Source organism: Ascidiella aspersa, chromosome 1 (assembly GCF_963924565.1).
Source record: "Ascidiella aspersa chromosome 1, kaAscAspe10.2, whole genome shotgun sequence".
NCBI classification, from domain to species: Eukaryota; Metazoa; Chordata; class Ascidiacea; order Phlebobranchia; family Ascidiidae; genus Ascidiella; species Ascidiella aspersa.
Genome location: NC_139447.1, coordinates 1,818,023 through 1,836,036, shown reverse-complemented (window position 1 = coordinate 1,836,036; position 18,014 = coordinate 1,818,023). Strand labels below are relative to the sequence as shown.

Genomic DNA, 18,014 nt, shown 5'->3' with positions numbered 1-18,014 from the left:
AAATTTCCTGGGCTTTTGATTCTTGTTTAAGATCCACAACCACGAGACAGCACAGCATGCGGTTTGGTGCCGTGCGCAAAATATCGTGCCGGGTGCAAAATTGAACTTTTTTTGACTTTTGAAAAACAACATTCGGTCAATTGCTTGTTAATTCCCGGGGTTTCTGTTGTAAAACGACAAAACAACATACTGAAAATTCACATCCCTACATATTCATAAAATACCAAAAATTTTTCAACAAAAACACTTATTCGCTGAGTGTGTTATTTCTGCAATATCTTTAAAAATTGAGGCGTTAAAGCAATGTTTTTTAAAAAAATAAAAAAGTAAGAACCATTAGTTTTTGATCGCTTTACTCAGATTGTTTGAAAGTAGCTGTATCTTGCTGCAAACTGAGATTATAAAAAGGTTATTAGATCTGCCGCAACATTCTTGCTAAAGCAGGGCGGTCTACAATTACAAGGAACTCAGTACAAAGAACACCTTTGTCGGTTTATCTCGTCACACATAACTTTGTTGCGTCACACTCTTCTTATTCCAATCGACAATGGCGATCTACCAAAAATGCTGCTAGCAACCCTTCTAGATAGATTCATCTCATGCAATCACATCACTAATGATGATAAATTAGGTTCGTTTTTCTTGTAAATATCTCGATGCACGATTTACTTTTTTAAATGATGATAAAACCTTTATTGCCTGCTTAAAATTTGGAATTAAAATACGGTTAGGCCACCAATTTTATTTAAACGTAACAGCAAACGCACCCTAGGCCAGTGGAGCTTAGACGTTTCTGGTTTCGAAACATCTTTTCGCTGCGTACCACCTCGTTACAAACGAAGCCACTTTGCTGGAAATTACGTGCAGTTTGAAAGCCTTCGCAGACTCACCGAATTTGTCGATCAATGATGCAAGCAGAGCAGACTAGAAAAACAACTTGCCTGCAGTGAGGTTCGAACTCACGACCTCGGTCATACCGACCGTCGCTTAACCAACTACGCTGGCTAAGAGGGTTGCAAGTCGAGAAACAACCGCAGCACCTTTGCCTGGTGCATCCTGTTAATACAAACAACTTCATATGAAGAAGATCTACAGTAGCATATCATCATTCAACAAAAGATACACAAATCTATGTGTTCAACAACTCTGATCTAGCCATTTCTGAACATGCTCTCGAGGAACCAGGTGTAGACAGGTTTAAAACCACTGCTGTATGCAAACGGGATGCGTATTGTTGATGAAAGATCTGTACTTTGGTATTTATCGTTTCAAGTGAACACATTTAATATTGACTTTAAAACAAACCTCATAAACACAAACACGAGGCAAAAATGACAGCGTTTGGTTTATTTTGACGAAAATGACGGCAGCACATTGCACGTTTGTTGACACAACTACAAGGATAAACCGATAATGCGTGAAGGAAAAGCAACAAGCTACATAAAGCAGAAATGCGGTTTATGTGAACGGTGGCCGTACTAAGCAATGTTAATCTAATATTAGGGCGTTAAATGCACTAGACGTCTTATAATAAACGTACATGAAAACCATAAATAATATAATTATGCATCAAATTGTGTGTGGAAGGTATTATCGGCAAGATAAACTAATGTTGTAATGTTAATTCTGCCATGCTGTTTTTTTTAGAAACTAATTACCAAGTTGATTTTAAATAAAATTATGACTTTAAAGTTTTAACAGCAAACATAATTTTAAATGCGGCTATTTTTCAAAATTCTGTTAAATTTCATGATCGGTTGTTCAATAATATAAAATATTGCAAACCCAAGCGAAAAGCTTACAAGTGTGTTCCTAGTTGAAGTTCGCTCTTGTGTTTCTATTAAAGTTCTAGCAAAGTTTATTGTGCATTCAGTGCTTAAACCTTGAGTCGTTAGTTCATTAATAAGTTCTGTTCAGTAAATAATTGGCAGACAACTCCTAGTAATAGTTGGTAGAAGTTTTGTGTAACTTGTTCGTAAATGCGGCGTTGTACAAAAAAGGGGTCTTCGATCGGATAGGAGACATTGCACATGTGCTGTACTTTTATATTTAACCCTAGTTATTACTTTAATAATGACTTCAACCTTTTCTACCGTTGTTATTACTTTCATAATGACTTTCAAATGTACTTTGTCTTACAGAAACTGATGATGTTACTTAAACAAACATTTCATGTTGTGGTATACCAGTGTTTTAAACGTTAGTTTGTACTGCACCAGCATTTCTCAACCTTTTTTCGTGGCGACCCAAAAAAGCTTGGTTATAACAGCAGAGCTTTGGCGAACCAATTATCTTCACTGAATTTTTTGCAGGTAAATAAAAAAAAGACAAAGCCTAAATAAATTCGAATTTAACAAAAATGAGCCATGCCTTCGCATTTGTCCCACAATTTGGAGAAATCTTTCTTATAACCAATCTCAATAAGTCTAACCATGTGAAACTATAGTAGCCGACCTTATCAAATCAAACTCATCCAATTTTGCGTCGCGACCACTATAGGTTAAGAAGTTCCGAGATAAACCAAATATAAACATTACTGAAACGATTTATAGCAACCTGGTGTGTGTTTTAGAGCAGCGGTCTCCAACCTTTTTATTAACCGACCAAAATTTATATAAAATGAAATCAGCATGTGCAATTGTACATGCAGCCCCAGTTTGTTTTGCGATAAGTAATTTTTAAACATATTACACTAGCGATTAAATATTACGCTTAAGATATATACCAGTTTAGAAAACAGTTGCTAGAAATGTGTATCGAAATGAGAAGTTTAAATTAACACGTGGATTTAACATTTCTGATGTACTTATTACGTTCGTTTAAACCACAAGCGAAATAAAACCACGAAAACTGCAGGAATTGATGAATGATGGGGTACCCATAAAATGTTTAGGCGACCCCACATGGGGTAGCGACCCATAGGCTGGAGACCACTGTTTTAGAGTTAACAAATCCACCAAAACGCAAACCCGACATAAACTACATCCACAACACCATACATATCTTGGTAAACGGCCGTATTTGTCTAATTCCAAATAGAGTAATCAAGTTCACTATATGAACAAAATTGTGTTGAAATCTCGACAAGCTTTTGCACAACTGTGCTTCACAACATAGCGGTTTATACACTGTTGCTGCCAGGCTTTGTATCTATTTTTGATGGCATTACGGATGAAAAATCTGTGGTTGAAAATTATTGTTTAGTTGTTGTAATTTTCGTTAAAAAAAATAATGTATACTAAAATAGCACAAAAAATAAATGAGGTTACGACCATGCGAAAAATTCATCCACTGCACTAAAACAACGAAAAAGGTTCTAATTCAATACAATTTGTCTTTATGTAAATGTCCGTATTTGTCTAATTCTAAATAGGGTAATCAGGTGGCTGATGAAGCACGGTTGTGCAAAAACTTGTTAAGATTTCAATAAAATTTATTTTTATATAGTGTTACCTGATTAACCTATTTAGAATTGGAAAAATACGGCCATTTACAAAGATCTCTGATGAAGCACGGCTATGTAAAATCGAGGTTTCAATACAAGTTGTTTTTATATAGTGGCACCTGATTACCCTGACACTCTACATATTCTCCACAAGTCGGTCAGTTCTTTCCTAGTGCTTCCTTGATTTGTTTGAACACGATCGAACACACGACCATCTTGTCGCAATTCACGCACAGCTGGGTATTCCCCTCGTCACCCACCTGTAGGGACACGAGGAGGTACGAGCCCCCGTGCGCTGTCTTGCCCGAAAACCTGGGTGAAAATAGGGGTAAATGTTTAATTACGTCACACTAACTTTACGTAATTACGCCACAGTAACTATACGTAATTACGTCACAATAACTATACGTAATTACGTCATACTAACTTTACGTAATTACGTCACACTAACTTTACGTAATTACGTCACATTAACTATACGTAATTACGTCACACTAACTTTACGTAATTACGTCACACTAACTTTACATAATTACGTCACACTAACTTTACGTAATTACGTCACATTAACTATACGTAATTACGTCACAATAACTATATATTCTGTGATTACACAAGAATACACATAGTGACAAACCTGTATAATACATAAGAACGTAATTAGCAACCGGTGATAATTTTGTAGTGCTAATTAAGCACGTAACACGAGTGCTAAAGTTAAGTTTTAAGAATTCTAAAAACGACTATACTTCTCAAATTACACCGCCCTACAATCACATACACACAGAGCCACAGAGCAACAAACCGCACTTTGCCGTTTGGACGCTTTGCTTTATAATGTTAACCTTAAAATGTTTCTGTATTCAGGCTAGCAAAACAACTATCCTGTAGTGAGGTTCGAACTCACGACTTTCGTCACACCGGGACCGTCGCACTACCAACTGAGCTACAAAGGCCCAGAGAGGAGCAATTCGAGAAACAACCTTAGAACCGTTGCCTGCTGCACCCTGTTCGTAAAACTAGTCTGTGGTGAGGTTCGAACTCTCGACCTCGATCATACCGTGACGTTCGCTCAACTGAAATACACAAGCTCAGAGAGGAGCAAGTCGAGAAACGACCACAGAACCATTGCCTGCTGCATCCTGTTCGTAAAACTAGCCTGCAGTGAGGTTCGAAATCGCGACCTCGATCATACCGGGGCCGTCGCTCTACCAACTGAGCTAAACAGGCTTAGAGAGGAACAAGTAGAAAAAGAATCATAACACCGTTACTTGTATCGTAGCCTAGCCTTGCCTATTTAAAAGTCTTAAATTGATCGACTGGTACGGTTAGTCAGTTAAAGGCCTCCAGTGCATTATAATATGTAAGTTACTATTTTATGACGTCAGTATCCATTGACGTCAGACGAAAAACAGGGGAATTCCCTAAGTTAATAATTCGGGACCCCCATTTTTGATTTTCTGAAAACGTCCCTGTTGTATACATATGTTTGTGTTTCTTTTATAGTTTAAAGCTATTCATACACATAGACATCTTATACCTGTAGGCATTGTCTTGTGTGGATGGAACACGTGCCACGTTCACCACCTCCGTGACCTTGGAACAAATGACCTTCACGCTTCGGTTGTCTTCCGGCAAAAGCACCTTGCCACGATTCTCGTTCATTCCTCCAAGTTTGCCTAAAAAACGATTTCTTTTACTATTTTACGATTTTGATAAATTGAGGGGAGGAATTTACCAAGCATTTTTTTATCCAAATTTATTGCAAAGAAAATAAAGATTTAGCTACAAACTTGTAAAGTTGTAGGAATCACGTTTTCGGTTTAAAAAACAAAATAATACGCTAAAACTCCACTGCCTGTATTTATCTACAAAGTAAGGTATTTCCAGCTTTATTTAATTTCGATTCTAACGAGAGAAAATAACCAACCAAAATCCCACAGTTAGCAACTGAAATATCCTTGGGGCATTACATGTATTTAGATTACAGTAATTATATTTACGGGTCGACGAAACAGTTTGGCCTGTTGTCAATTGAGTATATTCAGAATTGATTTGTTATCAACAAAGTCTAAATAAAATAGGAGTCATTTGGAAATATTCTTTGCAATTAGAAGTCTGTTGAAAGCTGCAGTAAGAATCCTTGGAAATCTGCAGATCCAAGAATATTCGGCAATTTAAATCGTTAAACTTTTGATTTCGGTGATGAGCAAACATAAATAGCCAAGATTTTAAATCATAACAAATGAAACAAAGGCTATTGTTTATTTGTTTGTTACCTTGTTGCTTCACAAACTCGTCTTGTGGCATCACAATGGGTTTTACGAGTTCGCCGACTGGAACCTTGACGCTCACGTTGAACTTGCGTTTCGTGGTGCTGTGTGGAAAAAAATAAAACATCGTATCAATGCTAATCGGCACAATTTTTACATGCAAGTGTGAACCAATTTCACAATAAAAAGTGTTTACTATAGAACACAAAGAAAAAAGAAACAAAAAAGAAGTTGTATTTTGTTATGGGGCACAAATCGTCGATCTTAATCTAAAAAATACTTAAAAACAATCAATATTCATGTTTTAATTGCCTGAAAAAATTAGGTTTTGTTTTACTACCCGCGTAACGTTTCCTAACTGCATTGCCATAAGTTCACAACTGGTAAAAAGTCTCACCGCAAATAAATATTTAGAATGCCAATTAGAATAAATTTAAAATTAAACAGTATTTGGTTGTAGTTCATTATATTGAAGACGATAACTGTGTGTCATATGAAACATAAAACCAACACTGTCAAATACCAACAATAACTCACAGGACAACTGCGTGCACAAAGCTGTTAAGCCGCATGGTGGCGACAAAGCATAGTAATTCGTATAACGTAAATTATTTATAATGTGCTAGGAAAAAGACCTTATAATGTGATACGAGATGAAATCATAAAGTGCTATATATATTTAGCATATAAAAGGTGGAAAACATGAAACAGTCTATAACAAACATGTACAGAGAAAAAGCGATAACAGAAAGTTAACACTAAAAACATAAAAAAAAATGTTTTTTTCTTTTTATGTTTCTTACGGCCCGCCGGGTAAATTAATGCGGCCCGCGTTTTTTTTTTGGATAAAGATAGTCTTTAATAAAGATAGATAGTCTTTAATATTTTTTTTAATAAAGATAGAGTGCAGTTGAAATATTGTCGCATACAATTTAAAACTAAATTTTTTGAAATTTTCAACTTTAAGAAAAGTTATTAAGGCCCGCTACAGTTCTTGTTGCTTAGTTATTTAGATTTCCTTCGTATAATGGTATTCATGTTCATAAAGTTCGAATGTAAATCCTAATAGTTATCCTGTCTTTTATGAAAAAAAATTGGTGGTTCCTGCAGGTTTATACCATAATTCTCCATATAAGCTTTTTAAATCAACTGACCAAAGATCGAACAGCAGAGGTTGTGTTGTGTCGCAGAAATCCACGCCCAGGTTCACGGTGCTTGCACAACCAGGCTCCAACACACCTGCACAAATAATAGCGGGTTAAGAAAGTTTGCAAACTAACTCCAACAAAGCAACGAACCATAAGGGCCACAATGGTGTGGAACATAAATATGAAAAAAATATTGAAGTTAGTAAAATTAGGTCACAAAATGTAAGAAGTACAAAAAAGCATTATTTTTCGAAATTAGATTAAAAAGAAGGTTTAGGGGATCTCGTTAGGGGAACCCCCGGTTAAATATCGGTTTCCTAGTTGGCGTTTAATAAACATAATGCATTTTTTTTAAAGTCAGAGTTATGTCTTTGAACTAAATGTAATCTGCGGGCAAAATAAAAACCCCCGTCAGAGAAGGGTTTTGCAAATTTGGTGTGCGCCAAACGCATTTTATTTGCCCATAAAAAATGAACATATTGTGTTTTTAATTAATATTTACTAATTTACAAAATAATCAAAAGTACGAAACAAAACAAAATTGGTCACGGCCACAAAAAAGTTTTCAAAACCGAGTTCAACTGTGGCGGTAGATAGCCACAAAAATAACACCTTCCACAGAATTATTCCAAGCAAGAAACCTATTCCCAAGGCAAGCTTAAATGCAGTTTAAGTGTAATGTTTACACAACTTACCGATAGGACTGAAGTCGTGGACCCTCAGGCCAGCTTGCAGTTTCTAGAAAAATGCAGGGACAGAATTAGTCGCGTGTCGCGTACCGCCTTGCACCGACGCCACAGGCTGCAAATGAAGCTACACCACATATAGCAAGCTTGCAGCAATGCAAAGCCCAAGGCATACGAAATTAGCGAAATTAGCAGCAAAAATGCGAACAACGAAAATGCCCGGCGGATATGATTAAGTCTCACAAAGCAACAGATATAGCAGCACAAGCTTAAGCCAATAAGCCATGCACATTTCAATGCAGCAACAGAAAGCGGCATTTGTAAAGCATTTTTGCACCACAGCAATCCAAATACGAAATATAAAGCGTTAAAATGCGCGATAGTTTTAAGATTTTAGTCTGGTGTATAATTTACTAAAAGAAGGTTATGCTGAACTTCGCTTAATTATTTATTATTATGACAACTTGCAAACTAAAAAGTAAAATTCTTCTACAAATAATTGTGCTATATTTTATTTTTTCTGAACTTTGAGGAGATGGTCGCTTCATAAAAATAGGTTTTATAAAGAATAAAACATATTTTTCGTTTTCCTAGTTAAACAGAATTTTCATACACGCTTCACTGATCGAAAAAGGCGAACTAGACAACGAGTAGAAATACTTTTAGCCAAAATTAGAGTAAATATTTATCGTTTAATTATAATGTGGGAAACAACGTTATCTTGCACAAGCAAAATGCAAGTTAATCGCAAAAGTCGCATTATTGTGGTAAAACATTACTTTCCACTAAACTAAAAAGGAGTATACGAGGTGTAATTTTTTCGGGTAAAAGGTGTAAGTAAGCAAAATATTACTCATTCAAAAAATAGTTGTCTTATATTGGGAAACGTTTTTTACTGTGAACAACGTTCGTTAATTTATTTATTTTGTTCACTAATTGACGAGATTAAAACAAAAAACGTGACCATTTATCTGCAAAAAAAAACGTTTTAAAAATATCTAAAAACTCAGGAGCTTTAACAGAAAAAAAAACGCATTTTCCTAAAACTTGGATCAATATACATTTCGCCCTAATAATAATAAAAATACATATTTAGTTTCTACAAAATGTATTTTCTATCGCGGGAAGCAGGAATTGGAAATGGAACTAAAATAAAAAGAGAGCGGTCGGAAGAAAGAGAACTAAAAGAGATTCATCGAATGGCCCCGGGCGGCCATGTTGGTCACGTTGAGAGGCCGGGCCTGTCCGTGTGTGACGTCACAGTTTGGCATAATGACGACATAGACAGAGATCGCGCGGTTTTTCATGCAACGGGAACTTACGTCCAAGTACTTGGTTTTGGTGGAAAAGCCCAAGAGATGCGAAAAGATAAGAAGTGAATAAAGTGGTTTTCGCGGTTCGAACTCGAACCAATTTAGCTCTGGTTTGGAAAGTTGCGGCTAAATTACATGAAAAGTGGTTTGTTTCGATTTTCTGGGTTTTTCTTGATTTAAATCTTGCGCGAGTAATTTTGGTTTTACGTTTCGAGAAAAACGTGGGGAACCACAGTAATGGGATAAAATTTTGGGACTTTTTTTCAGAAAATACCACACTGTGATAAATAAAAGCCATTGTAGTTGTAATTTGGGAAAGTTTGGTTCATTTTGAAGTTTGAAGTGCTGCTGTACTAAGTGCTATTATATTTTATTATAAAAATGTTGCTTACTCTAGAAGCGCGCACCAAATAAATCTGTATTTTATATAGGCTGATATCCATTTATGGGCATTGATTGAGGACACATTTAAAAACGAAAGATTGTGTTGGAAATGTACGCTTTAAATCTGCATTTTGTTTACCGTAATACAAAAACTCAAATAAGTAATCATTGGCGTCATTTAAAGATAAATCAAATCGTTTAGCTGGTTGAAACCGGTTCCGACCTGCCTATGACGCTACACAAGAATAGAATGAGGAACCAAAAGTCACGTGACTTTTGTGATACTCGCCGCGACGGCGGTTTCAGCCAATCACAAAGCAGCTTCGCTGTGACGCAATAAAGACGCACATAAGGCAAGTACCACGAAGGTCACGTGATTTTCAGCTCCTTGGGATTTTCCGTATGTTCAACTTTTAAATATTATTTTTCCAGATGTTTTTTTTGTTTTAATTTGGTAAAATGGATGAAATTGAATCAGGCCAGGACTGAATACTTAGGCAAAAACGGCTTTAGATGTGATTTGCTTCTTAAAAGCAACAAATTTCCTTCTAACTCACCTTATCTCCTATGTGGATGTTCTCAACTGGGGAATCCCCGGTGTTGTTAAACTCGATGGCGACGTTTACCATTCTGTCGTCATAAATGCAAGGCGAGCGCGGGAAGCTAAACAGGGGAGACATCGTTTTTAGAGTTGATTAAAATTAACACTTTTAGAACGGATAAAGCATTTCGCATTTTTTACCGCTGTTTATTGCATTAGGGGGATACATACTTTTTATAAAGAGACATATATCTAAATATTACTAATTTTATTAGTTTAATAAAAGGAGACCTAATTTAATAATATTACTATTTTAAACAATCTTAAAGAGAGTAGATTTACCTTTAATTAGTTTTTTTATTTTATTTTACGGTCAATGTCTAAAAGTTTTAATTTTTTTAACCGAAAGATACGATAAGTCGTTATATGATTTCACAAAACTCGCTTTAGGAGGGATTCTTAAACTGGGGTCCGTAGATTGCCGGGGGATAATTGGGCTAGTTTTAGGGGGTCCATGACGGCCTAACTGAAACTCAGTAGAAATTAAAAATACAATGGCTTTTTCAAAAAAAAAAAAAATTAATTAAATATACGCTTTGACCTCTTCTTAAATGTATTTAGACTTAATTTAATTTCTCGTGAATGTAACCGAAAACAGCAAGTCTACTTGTCTTATGTGTTATGACCTCATGAAATGAAAATGTTTTTTGGAGGTGCGCGAAATAACAGTTTAAGAAACCTTACTGTAGCGTCATTTTAGAGTCAAATGTGGGAAAAAATGCGAGCTGCTCACTACAGCAACTAGTAGTCTTTATACCAGGAAAATGGAAACGAAGATTTTTACACGGGGAGGGTTGTTTAAGGCAAGGTCGTTGTGGCCTCTTAAAATATAGCCTACTGGTGGAACTACAGCAGATAATTAGTCTTAGTAAGTGGGTTGTTGCGGTCTTTTGAAATTTCTCAGCGCTCACCAAGGTAAAACTAAAACAAAAAAAAAACCTTTGGGCATTCCCAATCCTATAGAACCCACTTATAGTAGTTAAATACTCCGATAAAAATACTTAAACCAACCTGTACTTGACCGCCAGTCCTCCGCCAGTAACGCGGTGCAACAGCTCGAATGACTGCGACGTCGGCACGCCCGTTGCCATGGAGAAGTCACCGGACTGCGTCTCGACCAATGAGAGGCCACGAAGGTCGGCGGCAAGCATCGGAGTCATGATCCCGACGCTGCCATTGGTCGGCGCTGCCGGTGACGTCATAGACGGGGTGGAGACTGTAAAAATCGGCGGCGTGAAAAAATGCGATGCATCAATAAGCAAAATATTAAAACACTCGACACATTTTTACAGTACAGTGATTGTACTGTTATCACGCGGCACACAAATACATGACGAAATTGAAATATTAAAAAAAAATAGCCAGCGGTTCACAGTTTGCCGACCATAATGTTAATAGATAAATTTACCATAATGTTAATAGATAAATTTCTCTTTCCTAACGCACCTGCGTCACCAATTTTTTACCCTTTGTGACCCAAACTTTGAGTAAGATATCGCGGAAAAAAAAATTACACACACTTAAAAGACTTTCAGTTTAACAGAAATCGTAGCAACTTACAGTCGTCTAAATCGAGCAGGTTTACTTCGTGTTTTTGAGTTTTCTTTTTCGTTGTTTTTTTGACAGGTTTAACCGGCTCCGGCTCCGACTCAGAGGAACTTTCTTCATCTTCAGAAGAAGAGTCCTCTTCACTCGAGGATTCTGATGCTGACGAAATAAATTAGGTTGTCTTGTTATTTATTTTAAATTACTTTTACCGCTTACCACAAAAACCTTTTTGAATTATTTTTCTTGTTCTGCTTACCACTTTCAGGTTCGTCCTTAACTTCGGGCGTCTTCACTTCGATCTTCTTCTTTCCTCTCTTGGGAGCTTGAACTTCATCTGATTCACTCACCCTTGAATCCGGACCCTCAGTGTCGGTCGTATCACCTTCAGATGAATCCGAGTCAGTTTCTGAATAAAAATATACAAAAATCACCGTTAGGTGTTTCTTAGTTGTGGTATGGCATGCAAGAGCTTCAAAAAGGTTCGTGAGTCGTGAAATGTGAAAGGGTTCGTGAGTCGAAAATGTGAAACGATTCGTGATTTGGAAATATAAAAGATATGTGAGTCGTGAAACGTGAAATATTTTCGAGTCGGAAATGTGAAAAGGTTCGTGAGTCGTGGAATGTGAAACGGTACGTGAGACGTGAAAAGTAGAAGGCTTCGTAAGTCGTGAAATGTGAAACGGTTCGTGAGTCCTGAAATGTGAAAAAGTTCGTGATTCATGAAAATAAGTAAATATAAGACGTAAATTTACAACCCTGTAAAGTGTGAGAGGCGTAACGTCACTGAATCGGTCACAGCCAGAGCATATAAATACAAAATAGAATAAACTACACAAACCTGAATCTTCGCTCCCTGAGGAGGACTCTTCTTCTCCGCTCCCATCCTCTTCACTTTCCTCTTCTTCCTCCGACTCCTCCTCATCCGAGTAAAAGGATTTCTTCACCGGAGGTTTCTTCTTTGACCTTGCTCCCTTTTTGCCATCCACCACCGAGTCGGTTTCTGGCAACTAAACTCAGGAAAGTGAAGAGTAAAAAATTAATTTGTCAAAAAGAAGGTTTTCCACTCCGCACATTATAGTCTATGCTGGGAATGTCCGATAATATCGGATCAGAGCCGATACCCGATACCAAGTGGTAGTATCGGTACTTGTCCGATAATATCGGATCGGAGCCGATACCCGATACCAAGTGGTAGTATCGGTACTTGTCCGATAATATCGGATCGGAGCCGATACCCGATACCAAGTGGTAGTATCGGTACTTGTCCGATAATATCGGATCGGAGCCGATACCCGATACCAAGTGGTAGTATCGGTACTTGTCCGATAATATCGGATCGGAGCCGATACCCGATACCAAGTGGTAGTATCGGTACTCGTCCGATAATATCGGATCGGAGCCGATACCTGATACCAAGTGGTACTATCGGTACTTGTCCGATAATATCGGAAATAAAATTATTGACGATCCGATACTAATGACGTCATTACCATATCGGCTTTTGGCAACAAGAGCAGGGAAAACGAAACGTGAGAGATGAATTTACAAGATAAGACGATTTTCCGCGCGCTAACATTCATGCTAAGGATGTCCGATAATTGGTAGTTTATTACGATTCCGATCCTCGATAACTTTGGCAAACAGTAAGCCAATCTCGATCCAATATGACGATATTATTATGATCAAAAAAGATTAGCCTTCTGATGAAATTTGAAACGCCGAGCCGGTTTTTGGCAACTAAAGCCGGGAAAGTGAAATGTGAGAGATGAATTTGTAAGACGAGAATGCTTTTTGTGGCTCCATACACCTTGTATTTTCCGATCGAATGTTAAATGACAACATTACTATGGTCAAATAAAACAAATTGATCAACTTGCAATGGGTAATGTTTTCAATTTTTTTAATTGATTAAAATGAAACGCTTTAGGTCTAGGATAATCATGCATTTATTTAACAAAAAAAGGTTTTATATTGTTAATTACCTTTAGTTTTCCGATATTATTGGACATTACAATGGTATAGGCCGGCATGATTTTTTAAGACACCGTTTTAATGCCATTTAGTTATTAGAATAATCTCTGAACAAAACATTTTACTTTTAAAATATTTGCTTTAAAACCTAAAAGGGGACAGTTTATTTTTGTTTTTATCTTAATTTTAGCGCAAGTTTTAGTCTGTTACCTTAATATTCCTGCAAGTGGGGTCAGGTTGTTCAGAGGGAAAGTCCGGTAATCGCTGGTACCCGGTCGCTTCGGCGCTGATGGAGTGCGACAGCGACCCCAACTGGTAGATGTCACGACCTTAAGAAATAATAGAAATATAATACAACGATCACAATGGCTACTTTTGTACCTGGCGACCGAAAGCGAGTGTTCGGGTTCCTGTTAAGGTGTTTAGCTTGGGTAACGGTAATAAAACAACTTTAAACAATAAAGTTCAAATTAAACTCAGCAAATCCATATTTGATATATTAAATCCGACTCTATTAGGTGTAAGGTAAACATACAGATACAGATCTTTGTTTATGTAAACTAGTTATTTTGCGATTCATAAAGGCAAGCAAAAAATTAATTAATTATTATAAAGTAAGTCAGTTGTGTGAAAAACTGTAAACCTTAAGGCTCGACCTTTTAATTAAGGAACCAAGCCTTTCATTTCAATATACTAAGATTTAATTAAAATCAATTTACAACCTCGTTTTAAATAGACTGTCTATAGCGCAAGTTTAGATACAGGGATGCCACAGTGTTCTATGAAATAAATTCAAAGACTTTTTCAAGAAAATTGACGGTTTTTAAAACTTAAATTTGAATATCCACTTGATTTTAATATAATTAGAAAACAAACAACATAAATGCCATGATCAACATACCAATTAATAGTTCAAAAAAGATGTTTTACTACACAATCTTCGAAATATATCACTTAAGGTGCATACAAAATTAAAAGATTATTCAATGGCATTTAGAAAAACATAGGGTTTTCCAAAAACTTTTATATGTAAATTATTCAGAAGACCACCAAAGAGATTTAAAGATTTAAGGACGCTGGAGACAAAAGCTTAAGAGGAAAATCTGCTTAGAACAGCAAGAAAGTAATGAGATAATAATCGCAACTGTCAAAGTTTCAGATTAACAGATCCACAATCGCGTGTGAAAAGTTCTACAAAACTGGTTTTGTAAACCTCAAAGATACGATAAGGAGATTATAAAAATTTAACGTCCGTCAATTTGCTTTCATCCCAAACAATCATCTATACATATTGGCCCCGAAGGCTTACGAATATACAACAGCTAATTGTGTTTCTGTGTAGCAACATCAAACAAAGACGCAGGATTTACTTTATTCTATAAAAAGGACGTATCTTTGTGGAATCCAAAACCACTGGCAGCAGGTTTCTGCTTGTCGATCACTGTTCCGCTGACGCGTATATTAACAATAAACCCAGGTAAAACCAGGATCAGACAATTGTTTAAACAATGTACACGTATATTACTTTATTTATAGAAACTGACGATGCCAGTATATGCGAAATATATATTCCTCTAAACAATGGCTGAATGTGGTTTTACTCAGTTTTTAAACTGTGAGATTAACAGATGCTTAATTGTACGAACGTCATGTCGCTTTGCCCTGTTTTATTCAGCTTTAGGCTATTTCAGTTCACTTTAAACTTGACCAAAAACCTGCACAGCCACTTTTAGTAGAATTTCGAGCTTCTGCAATGCTGCAAATAACAAACACCACTCCTGGTTTGAGATGCATTTATTGCAAATAATCTTATTAAGTTATGCTCTTACCATACCAATGACGATTAATTTGGGTTGGTGTCTAGACTTAAGGCTTGTTGGACGGTGTGTTATATACAAGCACGCTAATCGTTTTAAACGAATTCTTTCAGACAAGCCTGTGAAAACAGCTAATGCGGATAAATAGTGCTACCTTGTAAACAAGTCAAATACAAAATAATATCTCCATGCGAACTGGACTTTTAAGATCGGGAATTAAACTTCCATTTCGACTAAAGTTCAAAACGGTTCGGAGCTTGCCTTGAAAGACGGTTGTTTTATGAATTGACCTGCAACTCTATTTTTTTTGTATGTTTTTTTTCTAGTAGAGTTAAATTAAAGATAGCAGTGTTGACAAAAAAAAATAAACGGGAAACTATTTGTTGAAATACACTTTTGCCTTTAAATTGAAAACATCTGTTCACTCAAAAAATATCCAATATGGGAATATAAGGGATAACTAAGCAAAGTTGTCTACACCCTGTAAGTAAAACTAGTCTGAGGTGAGGTTCGAACTCACAACCTCGGTCATACCGGGACCGTCATTCTTTTAACTGGTTTATACGCAGGCTAACTTCAGAGATATTGGGACAATCGATCTACCAACTAAGCTGCGTAGGCTCAGTGAGAAAGCAAGCAGATGTCCAGCACAACCCAGATGCACCTATTGTAATTAAGCCCCAAAAATATAAAAGCCATACACATGTCATTTTAGGTCTCTGCTGTTTAAGTTTTTTCGGGGGTTCCCGGTGTAAGTAAGGTTTTAAATAGACCTACCTTTAAAGGGTGATTCTAGAACTGGGGCCGGTTTAGGGGCCAGTAGTATCTTCTTTGCGTGCTTTTGTAGGGCCCCAGGGGTTATGTTGGCACCAGGCATTATAAGATGACGTATAAAGCGAGCTCTGTCCCGGATGTCGTAGTTCTGGTCGTACTTTGCGAGTTGCAGGATGTACTGGGCAAGTAGCTTGGTCTGCGAAGGAACAAGGTTAAAATATTGCCGGTATTTAATTTTACTTGCAGCTATAGGTGAAATTACGCGCTCTGTGCGACGTAACTTATAAAGGCCTCGGCGGTATGATTTTTTACAGAAGCTTTTAGGCCAAAGGAAACCCAATAAGATATCAAAGAGTTTTTTGCTTTTATAGGTACACCTTTGAGTATGTTAAAACAGGTTGACTTTTTGCAAAGGGCTGCAGAGTCGGAGTCGGTCTATTTCGTTCGACTCGGACTCAAGTCAGACTACAGAGTCCCGAGTCCGACGTGCACATGCGAAGTACCAAATTTACAAACTGATGTGGCCGCAAACTTGAAATTGTAAAGATGGAATTTCAAACTGTGAAATATTTTCCAACAATGTATTGTGAACGGATGAGTTGTATTAACGGGTAGGATGCAGGCTTTAAATTTGGAACTGGCTTGAGACTCTAGGGATTGGTAAATTTGGCAGGAGTCTGACTCGGGACTCTAACCGAGCCCTGGTTTATTAATCTAAGTTTTTAAAGGTTTGGCATTGGCGCATAAATAAAAAAAAAATAAAAAAGAAAGAGTTTAAAACGACCAATTCCGCCGTAAAAATACCACCCCCTAATTTTAGTCAGTTCATTATCTCAGTCAAAAAAAGCCAGACGCTGGGATTGAATATTTATCGAGATAATTGAAACGTTCGAGTAACGATATTTAAACAGTTACTTGCCGGTACTTAGCAACAGCTGATGAACAAGACTTGAAAGAAAAATTGTGGCTCTGACAGGCGGCGGTTTACATAAACGAGAGAAAGGCCGTTTTCATAATGATTACGATCCAAAAATGACGATTTTAAACAGTATGGCTGATACTTGAATTCCAAAATAGGCTTCTATTCTTATTAGACTTGATTATACAGTTATACACTCTGTCAAATTTACGTTTTGTTTTCAGTACGCACTTGCTGGAAATATGAGCGAAGCTATGTATGAAGTTCACCAAAAGACAGATCACGCCGCAGATCCATTTTTATGTAAGTTAATGCACAACCCGAGTCCGAGTAGTAGGGTTCTCAAACCACCTCACAGCCAGCATTCTAACCCCACCTGCTTCGGGTTTGTGACGAACAGCTTTGCAGCGAGGCTTATGATCTGCATCTTAACGATATCTTCCTGGGATACGAAGCTCTTGGCAACTTTACGGAGCACGTCTGGGGCGATCCTGGGAACGAACTCGCTGTACTCGCCGATCAACCAAAGGATACTCGCACGCGCCATCGGAACCTGACGAGTAGAAAGGGTGAGTTAACAGTAAGGCGAGTAGAAAGGGTGAGTTAACAGTAGGGCTAGTAGAAAGGGTGAGTTAACAGTAGGGCTAGTAAATGTAGATTTCGCTCTACCAACTGAGCTACACAGGCTTAGAGCAGTGTTGTAAGTCAATTACTCAACAGTAGTAAGTAAACGTAGTACTGACGGGTAAATTATCGACTTAACACTATAGTACGGGTAGAAATGATGAGTTAGTATTAGTGCGAGTAATGTAGGACCGACGATTAAACTAGCGAGTTAACACTAGTACGAGTAGAAAGGGTGGGTTAACATTAGCAGTAGAGTAGCTGTAGCATTGTCGAGTAGCAGGACGAGTAAACAGGTTAATAACAGTGCGTATTACCGAGTAGAAAGAACGAGTATGCAGTTTTAAACGAGTAGAATGAACGAGTTTGCAGAAATGGCGAGTGTATTTTATTTCCCTTTTTTAAGTCAATTATCGTCTCATTCGTTTAATGACAAAATCGTTCAACTTCCCCTGTTTACGCACTTAGTAAAAAGGTAAGTTGAGTTTTTGTGCAGAGCATAGGGTTGTTT

At 37.1% G+C, this 18,014-nt stretch overlaps 1 protein-coding gene across 1 annotated transcript in view; it reads right to left on the bottom strand.

The window, feature by feature from the left end:
- Positions 1-1,456: 1,456 nt before the first annotated feature.
- LOC146166484 (AP-3 complex subunit beta-2-like) overlaps positions 1,457-18,014 on the bottom strand; it is a 63,584-nt gene continuing 47,026 nt past the window's right edge. The window contains exons 12-24 of the mRNA XM_083390868.1: positions 17,256-17,432; positions 15,964-16,156; positions 13,580-13,698; positions 12,237-12,405; positions 11,655-11,804; positions 11,411-11,557; positions 10,862-11,066; positions 9,807-9,912; positions 7,562-7,604; positions 6,873-6,957; positions 5,725-5,822; positions 4,986-5,124; positions 1,457-3,757 (exon numbers count right to left, since the gene is read on the bottom strand). Of these exons, the coding sequence (XP_083246994.1) occupies positions 3,604-3,757; positions 4,986-5,124; positions 5,725-5,822; positions 6,873-6,957; positions 7,562-7,604; positions 9,807-9,912; positions 10,862-11,066; positions 11,411-11,557; positions 11,655-11,804; positions 12,237-12,405; positions 13,580-13,698; positions 15,964-16,156; positions 17,256-17,432 (1,785 nt within the window). The 3' untranslated portion in view covers positions 1,457-3,603. The remainder of the gene's footprint in view (positions 3,758-4,985; positions 5,125-5,724; positions 5,823-6,872; positions 6,958-7,561; positions 7,605-9,806; positions 9,913-10,861; positions 11,067-11,410; positions 11,558-11,654; positions 11,805-12,236; positions 12,406-13,579; positions 13,699-15,963; positions 16,157-17,255; positions 17,433-18,014) is intronic.